Below are 11,011 nucleotides of genomic sequence, written 5' to 3'. Positions count from 1 at the left end.
CCTCTCTAGGCCCAACCTAACATTTACAATTTGAACACAGGGGTATCTATTACCTAAACTACTGGGCCTTCGTGGAAAGAAGAACAGGTTAAATTACTGGCCCGAACACTAAATGAATGGAGGTGTATACTTGCACTCCTAGAAAATTAAAAACCCTACTTGAGCTCTCGGCCCAATGATGCAGAGGCTAATCCCAAGCAACTGATGTGATTAGAATGGAGGTTAATTTAGCACTTTACAGAAAAGAGAAAAGGTTACAAAATCATAGTCACCTCAAACTAAGTTGAAGGGAAACCCGAGAGGGTAACGCACTCTCTATCCCCGATTTACAGTTTAAGATCTTATGAAATTTTACATTAGCCAAAAGAGGGTTTACATTTTAAAAAACAGGAGGTTACATGGTTAGAAATTAGAACCTTCCCCTCGTGTAAGTCTGCAGAGGTAGCTACAGAAAAATAAGACAGGTGGCCATTACCTTGGCGGTTGAACTGCCTGGCAAACATACATTCAGAAACAAACGGTCAGAAATTCGGTGATCCAAAGACAAGGTAGCCTGAAAGACTGCAGCTTATATACGCGAGGGGATGGTTTTAGAGGGTTCTGGACTAATCTGGGCACACCCTCTCATTTTTATTGGCAGAATCAAAAGTTACACCCAAAAACCAACAAGAAGCCTGTGATAGGCTGAAAAATTACAGAAACATTTTGATTGGCCAGACACCAAAGCTGGCGGGAAGAGAAGGAAGTGTTGCAATCCTTGAAATATATATTTAAAAAAAAAAAAAAAAAAAAGTTAATTTACTTGAGAAAACCTATAAACACATTTTTTTTTTTTTTTTTTTCAATAACAAATTATTCCACTTTGCACCAGAGTGCATGACCTCAGTTTTGTAGACACATCTGTGGAGAAAAGTTCAAACTTCTTGATGTACACCAAAACAAAACAAAACAAATAAAATCAGTTTAGGAAACTTAGAAATGACAACCTTCTCAGTTATGACATCTTCTGATTAATGTCCCAACTTCATGCAGTAGCAGTTTCAAGTTTGGTTTGATAGAGTTCTTTAAGGCGCTTCTTTTGAATGCACGGAGTTGAGGTGTACCTCCCGCTACAATAATAATAATAATAATAAGCAAAGATCATCATAAATCGATCATTGCTGACAGTGTTTACTTATAGGTTTATTTATTTATCGTATGATGAATCTATGTACACACATGTATATAGTTCAGGGTAAATGTGCGTAGTCACAAGTCCGTACAATACTGTAACTCTAGGTCTAGCATTTTGACCCAATCAACTGCTTCATCCGATGTGCGGTGAATGTCAATCAGCGTTCCTTTGAAAGCTCGAATTGGGCAGTCAGCAACAATGTGGTGGATTGACTGAGAAGATGCACCACAATCACAATCTGCAGACCTAGTCCAACCCCATTTGCACAACAGATAACCACATTGGCCTTGTCCAGTTCTTATCCGATTGATGATTCTCCACTGTCGTCTCGGAAGATCAAATCCTTGTACTCGTTTAGAAGGATTCTCAACCGGATGTTTGTTCACTACCGAAGACTGATCCCACTGGGCTTTCCATGAACTGTTAACATGAAAAGAGGTTCTTTCAAGATCCATTGCTGTACGCCAGGGTGGTTTCCTTGATTTCAGTCGCTGATGTTCAGTGTGCGTAATATCTTGATGGATGGGTAGTTGGGGGTTCTGCTGAATGTTCTTCCAAACCTTTAGGAGAGCTTCTGATCGTCTTAGGGCTGGAGGTGCAATATTGCTGAGAACAGGAAGCCTTAGTGTTACTTATAGGTTACCATCCAGTAATAAACATGAAAGCTGTCCACTTCCTTGAGATATTTCTCTTGCAATTTCTTGTATGCTACCGTTTTTATTCATTTTATTTTGGTACGGCACTCTTCGGAGTCCACTGAATATAAGCAGGAATGTGACTCATACTTAGCAATTAATACACATACAACATCCCTTGGTCACGAAGAAGCCAATTTTGATGTTTTAATTCCCGTCCCGGCAACGTGCGCACCGTATATACTCGAAGTCCATTGGTCAGTTCTGTCAAACACTTGGCAATTCCTTGATCGATTACAACATGGTCTACTTCACTTTCAAGACTTGTCAAGTAAACTTGTGAAGTATTGACGATTCTTGTGAAGGCTTCAATCTGACAAAAACTTGATCATATGCAACAGGCTTAACAATAAAGTTTCTTACAAAATTGTACAAAAAACCATTTTAATCCTCCAATACAATATATGTTTACATCCAATTAAGACAAAAGTTCACACACATCCAAGATGTTCAAACTCTTACCCACACTAAATGCTATAGGTCTAGGATTATACGGGGAGGTGTCAAAATACGTAAATATCCTAACAATTTCAATAGGGACCCTGGCTGTCAATCCAGTAATATGTGGTTGCCAGCCATTAAGGACTACTGATGAAAATGAGGGCAATTGGACTAGAAAAAGAAAGTATGATTGAAGGGGTAGCTACATTTCTAGAAAACAGAACTCAGAAAATTAGAGTAGGTGTAGCAATATTTGATCCTGTAATAATTAAGAGGGTGTTTCTGCACGGCAGAATTATTGTAGCTTCAAGTTTTCTTATTTATTTATATATATTTATGAGCAGGGACCTGGAATCACAGATAAGGCTTTTTGCAGATGATGTACAGAACAATAAATAAGTTAAAGGATTATGAGCGACTGGAAAAGACCTTCATACACATCTCTCCTAAAGAAAAACAAAATACTCCTTCATAGCCCTCCATCATAACCTGGTAAAGAAACCACCAGCAGATTTGTAGCCAACAATGTTATCCTTCTTCCACTCCAAGGAACTGTGTGTAAGCCAATATTCCTAAAACATAAAAATAAACAAATGATGAGTAACTGAATGAAGAAAAATATACATTCTAACGGACAAAGCAGTGTACAGTATTATAAGAATTTTTTTTTTTTTTTTACAATTTTTCTTTACATCACACCGACACAGATAGTTCTTATGGCGACGATGGGATAGGAAAGGCCTAGGAGTGGGAAGGAAGTGACCATGACCTTAACTGAGGTACAGCCCCAGCACTTGCCGGGTGTGAAAATGGGAAACCATGGAAAACCATCTTCAGGGCTGTTGCCAGAGGGGTTCAAATCCACTATCTCCCAGATGCAATTTCATAGCTACGCGCCCCTAACAGCATGGCCAACTCGCCCGGTAAAGAAAAGTTTAAAAAGTAGTAGTACAATGGTCTATAATGGTAGTACAATGGTGAAAGAAAAACAAACTTAGACAGTAACTAACTTAGACTTGGGAAGATTTGGCAGTACTGTAGTAAGATGAGCTGCTTGATTAAGCATTATGTCCGAGGTGTCAGAGGAAAGATGGCTTGGAATGACATTAGTAGACGAATAAGGTTGAGTGGTTGTTTTAAAAGTAGGAAAGATCACAATACAAAGATAAATCTGGAATTCAAGAGGACAAATTGGGTCAAATATTTATTTATAGGAAGAGGAGTTAGAAGAAACTAGGTAAACAACTTATATGGAATCTGCCACCTGGGCGACTCCATGAAATGCTGATCAGTGGTGAATTATGATGGTTGACAGATGAAGTGGCATGAGCTCTAAGCTGGGTATTTCCTAATTTAGTACTTAGAAGCAAATAATCATGTTGTTTTTGCACCTTACATGTTTTAATTACCCTAGAATATATTATTTTCAATATTTTTGACATCAAAACAAACTCACTGAATTTGTACATCTTTTATTTTTGCTTTATACTATTGCAATAAATTCTGTTTAAGTTATATTTGTTTTCCTTTCATCTTTGTTCAGATTAACCATATTTATGGATTAACATAATTTGGACTAATAAGATTCCACTGAATGCATGAATAAACTTCTCTCCCAGTCTTGGAAGACCACCATCTGGGGAGAGTGTATTCGTTTATTATAATCTAAATAAATACACGGAGTTAGTTTTTTAACGTAGTATTAAGCATCCAAAGATATTCCTATTCTTCAAATGTTACAATAATATTAGAAGTACATGTTGCATACCCAATACTTAATTATACAATCTTATTTATACTACACATGAATAGACAAAGACAATGAACAGAATTCCCCCCCAGAAACGGATGACCACCAACCATGGGAAAGAGCACCCATCCACTGCAATCATCACAATCACATCCCACTAGTATTGTTTAGTTTTAGAAAATCAAACATCCAACTACATATGACTGAATTAAGACAACAAACAGGACCCCCTTCCAGTCACAGATAACCATCAACCAGGGGGAGAGAACATCCATCCATCACATTCATTGAGATCACATACAACAGTATTGTTTTTTTTGTTTGTTTTTTTTGTTTTTTTACATACCAAACATAAGATTTCACTATACATAGTACTACGTATTCAGGTGAGATTATTCTGATTCTAGCTCTCTGTCAACAAATGGGATTTCTGAAAGCAACATTTATAAAGTTTAGATGCTCTGTAAAATTGGAGATCCTGAAGCAATGATCACAAGAACAACAATCACAAAAACAAAAACCTACAAGCTTGCTTTTCTTCTCTCTCTAGGGTGCTTAACACCACGTGATCTTTACTTTAAGACAAAACAGAGTTAAATTACATGCAAATTTAACGACTTCCTTAACACAGCTTTCAGTTACCAGATACTGTTCAAAAATTAATTGGAAGAGATAAATTCAGTATATATGTACATGTGGAGAGGGGGTGTGATGGCCGAGTGCCATTGTCCCTGGCTTCTCACCAAGGCAGTCACAGTTCCTATTCCAGTCACTGCATGGGGAATTTTTAATATGAAAATATGTTCCTCTGCTTCAGATTCTACCTCAATATAGACACCCCATGGATATGATCATGACACCAAAAGCCACAATAAACTACACATGCACATATTTCTCACCTCATTTACCCCATGAACAAGATCATCATTTAAAAACCAGTTTAACATTGCACTACAGTATTTCGACAGGTTATTGGGAATGATGGAATAGGAAAGGAAGCAGTTGTGGCGTTAAATAAGGTGCAGTCCAAGTATTTGTTTAGGGTGAAAATGGGGAAACCATGTGAAGGCCGTTTCACCATATTTAGCTACAATAATCGAAAATGTACCACAGGGAGGTAAAGGAATTATATACAAGACATATTGATGTTTTGTTCGATGTTTGTTGTTTAAAGGGGCCTAACATCGAGGTCATCGGCCCCTAATGGTACGAAATGAGATGAAATGAAATGAAAACCTAAAAGTCCAAAATCCTCCACTGACCAGAATTCAAAGCGTGAGGACGAAGAAAGAAAGATTAGATTAGATTGGATTGGATGGCTGGATGGATGGATATGAATTTAAAACAATCAGTGGAAATGACCCACAGTACCTCACACGCACAGAAGCTGCCACAAAACAATAGTATTACTGACCAAGGGACTGCTTCTATAGCACGATGCTGAATCGATTATGCCTATAGTCGAAACGATTCAAAATCCAGGTCATCGGCTCCTCATAATGGTATTTATCACTAAGAAAATAGAACCATGCTATGTGTAATGTTGCGGTACTAATCAAAAGTAGCGGAGACTCGCGATATGCCACACATTATTGTACTATTCACAGGTAGTGTAATGCGCACATGTAAGACAGACCTATGGTGCTTTGCACATTGCGGCACTATTTACAGGCAACGCAAACCTATAAAGGCAACGCAAACCTATGGCGCTCCTCACATAAGTGGCCTAACCACAGGAACTCGTACTCAGTGTTGCCAACTTATATTTTCAAGATCCGCTAAATACTACTAAAAATCCGCCGAGAAATCCGATCTCTCAAAAGGCAATAATAATAATAATAATAATAATAATAATAATAATAATAATAATAATCTGAGGAAAATTATTGGCCCCCGAAAAACAGAAGATGGATATAGACTGAGATCATGCAAAGTGACAGAAGAGCTTTCCAATATTGCAGCAGACATCCGCAAAAGACGTCTGAAATTTTGTGGGCACGTCCGCAGACTGCCGGCAAGTAGACTGACATCAAGATTCTCATCTACATAGAACATCTAAAATATATTCCATGGGTAGTGGAAGTGAAGAAGGATCTGGAGAAAGCCCAGATGAACTCAAATGACACCGCGGACAGAAACCTCTATAGAAAAAAAATTAACGGATGGAAAGAGCAACCAGAGAACGAAGTGAAAAAGAAGACTGGAGCAAAGTGGACAGAGGAATGAAAAAGGATCTACGGAAAACGGATGAGCTGTTTGGCAACTCAGAAAACAGAATTGTTAGAGCTTTGCGTGATCCATTGTGTCCATATGCAAACAACAATAATAATAATAATAATAATAATAATAATAATAATAATAATAATAATAATAATAATAATAATAATAATAATAGTAGTAGTAAATGTCTGTACTCACCTGATCTGCGAATTCCACTGGGATTAACCCCCTACCTGCGAGCCGGCGAGCTAAAACTTGTAGGCGTTTTACTGCCGGGTGCAAACTAGGTGAATCCCCTACCTCAAGGGCCACACACAGAACAGGCCAGTTCATTAAACGGTCTTCCTTCATAGCATAAATATAAATGCTACTCTCTCACAGTTTCATTATTTGTTGTCATTCGTCACTAAGAGAGAAGTACCCATTCCTCACGCCTTACAAATTTATGATACCACGATCTCATAACATCAAATCCAAATAACATGTTTTCCTCATGTGACTGCTAGCTCCTGACAAGAAATATGGAATAGCTCAAGAGACAGACTGGAGTACACTTTTTAAAAAGTAAAATGGATAAAACGCTAAATTCCGCTATAATAAATCTAGAATTCCGCCAAAAAATCCGCTGTCTAATTCCGCCAAATTTAGTGGAAAATGTGCTAAGTTGGCAACACTGCTCGTACTATCCCGTGGAATTCCTCACATAGTGGGAACTGAGCATAGGTAAGGCAAAACCATGGTGTCGCTCATATAGGGGTACAAATCACAGGTACTGAAGGACCCACCTCCTGATTTACACACTGTCGCTACTAATCACAAACCTATTGCGTACCTGACATAGAGGTATTATGCGCAAGTAAATGCGACCCATGGTGTTCCCTGCACGATGGTACTAATTACAAGTAGTCTCAAGGTTCTAAGTGGATCATGCCTTGGACGCCCCTTTTAGTCACCTCTTACGACAGGCAGGGGATACCTTGGGTGTATTCTTCCTCTGCATCCCCCACCCACAGGGGGGTTTTGTGTTTGGTCCGCAAAAGGTATTTTATTTCCCTCAAGTCCCCCGGCAAGCCGATTAGGACTCCCCTATCCGCTACCAGGGAGTATCACCTCTCCCCCTGCTACACCAGCACAGTGTTGCCAACTTAGCGGATTTTCCACTAAATTTGGCGGAATTAGAAGACTGTGGGTGGAGAAATATACCATTTAGCGGACAGCGGATTTTTTGGCGGAATTCTAGATTTATTATAGCGGAATTTAGCGTTTTATCCATTTTACTTTTTAAAAAATGTACTCCAGTCTGTCTCTTGAGCTATTCCGTGTTTCTTGTCAGGAGCTAGCAGTCACATGAGGAAAACATGTTATTTGGATTTGATGTTATGAGATCGTGGTATCATAAATTTGTAAGGCGTGAGGAATGGGTACTTCTCTCTTAGTTGACGAATGACGACAGATAATGAAACTGTGAGAGAGTAGCATTTATATTTATGCTATGAAGGAAGACCGTTTAATGAACTGGCCTGTTCTGTGTGTGGCCCTTGAGATAGGGGATTCATCTACTTTCCACCCGGCAGTGAAACGCCTACAAGTTTTAGCTCGCCGGCTCGCAGATAGGGGGTTAATCCCAGTGGAACTCACAGATCAGGTGAGTACAGACATTTACTACTATTATTATTATTATTATTATTATTATTATTATTATTATTATGTGCGTATGGACGCAATGGATCACGCAAAGCTCTAACGATTCTGTTTTCTGAGTTGCCAAACAGCTCTCATCCTTTTTCCGTGGATCCTTTTTTGTTCCTCTGTCCACTTTGCTCCCGCCTTCCTATTCACTTCATTCTCTGGTTGCTCTTTCCATCCATTAATTTTTTTTCTATAGAGGTTTCTGTCCGCGGTGTCATTTGAGTTCATCTGGGCTTTTTCCAGATCCTTCTTCACTTTCACTACCCATGGAATATTTTTTAGATGTTCTAGGTAGGTGAGAATCTTGATGTCAGTCTACTTGCCGGCAGTCTGCGGACGTGCCCATAAAATTTCAGACGTCTTTTGCGGATGTCTGCTGCAATATTGGAAAGTTCTTCTGTCACTTTGCATGATCTCAGTCTATATCCATCTTCTGTTTTTCGGGGGCCGATAATTTTCCTCAGATTATTATTATTATTATTGCCTTTTTTGAGATCTGATTTCTTGGCGGAATTTTAGCGGATTTTTAGTAGTATTTAGCGGATCTTGAAAATATAAGTTGGCAACACTGCACCAGCGTAGTAGGTTCATGGACAAGACTTATTTTGTGCCAATTTTGACATATGGATTAGAAACGTGGGTAACGAAGGAGAGGGATAAAATTAGAATACAAGCAGTGGAAATGAAGTTTCAAAGGTGTCGAGTAGGTTTAAAAGAATGGACAGGGTAAGAAATGAGAGAGTTCGGGAAATGGTAAATGAGGTAGGCCCTACCCCTACAGGAAAAGATAGAAAAATCAAGTCTGCAGTGGTATGGACATAAGAGAATGGGAGAAGAGAGGATACCAAAAAAGGTGTTAAAATGGAGTTTGAGAGGAGACCTAGAGGAAGACCGAGGGACAGATGGCTGAAAGGTGTAAAGAAGAGCATCGAGGCAAGAGGAGGGAAATGGACAACAGTGAGAGAAGAAAAGTGACGGATGGACAGAAAATGATGGAGAAGCTTATGTTCTAAGCAGACCCAGCCTGTGGTTGGAAATTGCTCCAGATGATGATGATGATGATGATTGTGATGATGAAGAACCAAAAATTAAACCTGGTGGGAAGTAACACTGGAGAAAATTGAACATAGCACTATGTATTTACAGTACTGGTGACTGTTCAGCACAATAACTTTCACCCCATCAACACATTAATTAAAACTGGGAGGACTTTTCCTCTTGGTTAAACTCACAACCTGACTTCACCCCACATACCATCACACCATCGTCTGCTGTCCATCTTACAAAACTGTCAATGTCTTTTTGCATTTGCTCACAATTACGTAACTTCTTCATTACTCTTTAGTGTATAACATCATCCACAAAAAAAACCTTATCTCTGATTCCTGTTCTTTACTCATATCATTTATGTACATGAAAATATAAAGGTCCAATAATACTGCCTTGAGGAGCTTCCCTCTTAATCATTACAGCATCAAATACCTAGTCTAATTCTCTATTTTCTGTAAATTTAGCCATCCATTCAGTTACTGTTTTGTCTAGTCCAATTGCTATCATTTCTGTCGGTATTCTTCCATTATCTACCATGCCAGAAGCTTCAGATACATCAATAGCAGTACAGTCCATTTGAACTCGTGCTATATCTAGCTGGAACCCTAAAACTTGGAATAAATTTTTCAAAACTGAAACTGCCTTCTATCAAACCACTTGGTAATTTTGAGAACATGTCTAATACTGTAATTAGATATAGAAAAATGAGTTTGCCTGAGTAACATAATTTGTGAGGTAATTGTCTCCTGTGTTTTTTTCTCTTTTTGCTACTTGTTTAATATCCCACTAGCACAGGTAGGTTTTCAGCGAGTGCTCAAGAATGCTAAATTGAATACTAGTGCAGTTGATTGCCACTGAAGTGTGAATGAATGTGAGAGAGTTATGATCATGTATGTACTGCCATGTTAAAATCCTCTGCTCAGAGCAAAACAGTACTGGCAAAAGTTCGAGGGCCATACTGATCAACAGAGCTCAGACAAGGATAATTGAAGGTTTTTGAAAAAATATTCTGTATCTGTATTTAAAAGTTAGATTCGAACCAGGTTACCATGGACCATAACCCAACAAGCTGTTCCCAGCCTACTGAACCATCTCCATCCTCTTTCTCAATATTCAATCTTTCCAATCCAAACGACTACACCTTAAAGCCCTCACCACACAACACCCCACTCACGCCATTCTCCTTAACAAAAAAAATGCCCCGTCCCAACCAGCCCACACACCTTCCCGGCTTCATCGTCCACCGAGCTGACCACCCCGGCGACAAAGGCCATGGGGGCTCCGCCATAGGCATCCGTTCATCTCTCCCCCACCCCAACCCCTCACATTCCCAGAAGCCGTAATCACCACAGTATACTTCCGCTCCTCGATCCTACACCTAGCAATCATATACCATTGGCCCAACATCCCCCTCCCCTTGGACTTCATTACCTACCTCAGTGACACCTTCCCCCACTTCATACTCATAGCCGACCTTAACCTCACCCACAGGTCCCGCTGTGGAATGAACGAACTCCAAACTCTCCCGAGCGTCTGAAACTGCTCCCCAATCCCCTTCATCGGCCCTGCCTCCAACACCACACCAGATGCCCTGATAGCCTACAACTCCCTAACCCACCACATCACAGTCCAACTACTCCCCAGCATTGGAAGTGACCACCTCAGAGTCCTACTCCAAATCCCATCCACCAACCCCCGCCACACTCCTCCTCTGCCTATGCGAATCCTTAACTTCACTAAAGCCGACTGGCCCTCCTACCAAACCAAAATCAATCAAGCCCTACAGAACCCCTGAACCTATCTGACACCCACACCCTCTCCAACCATCCCCTCGACGTCCCCATCACTCCAACCAAAATCCAATCTGTTCTCTCCAAATCCTGCAATACAGCCCCTGCCCCAGACGAAACTCGCTACCTCCATATCCGTCATGCCCTTCTGACCCTACTGACTGACGTCTACACCTTCATCCTCCACACAGGATTCTATCCC

The 11,011-nt window shown here is 39.9% G+C and overlaps 1 protein-coding gene across 1 annotated transcript in view; it reads right to left on the bottom strand.

Moving 5' to 3' along the window:
- Positions 1 to 2,236: 2,236 nt before the first annotated feature.
- Positions 2,237 to 11,011, bottom strand: part of LOC136874507 (AFG2-interacting ribosome maturation factor) — a 46,083-nt gene continuing 37,308 nt past the window's right edge. Inside the window, exon 6 of the mRNA XM_067148142.2 lies at positions 2,237 to 2,882. Within this exon, the coding sequence (XP_067004243.2) occupies positions 2,839 to 2,882 (44 nt within the window). The 3' untranslated portion in view covers positions 2,237 to 2,838. The remainder of the gene's footprint in view (positions 2,883 to 11,011) is intronic.

The sequence above is a fragment of the Anabrus simplex genome, chromosome 5, assembly GCF_040414725.1.
Source record: "Anabrus simplex isolate iqAnaSimp1 chromosome 5, ASM4041472v1, whole genome shotgun sequence".
In the NCBI taxonomy this organism is placed as follows: domain Eukaryota; kingdom Metazoa; phylum Arthropoda; class Insecta; order Orthoptera; family Tettigoniidae; genus Anabrus; species Anabrus simplex.
Note: the sequence above shows the minus strand (reverse complement) of the source record. Positions and strands in the feature narration are given on the sequence as shown.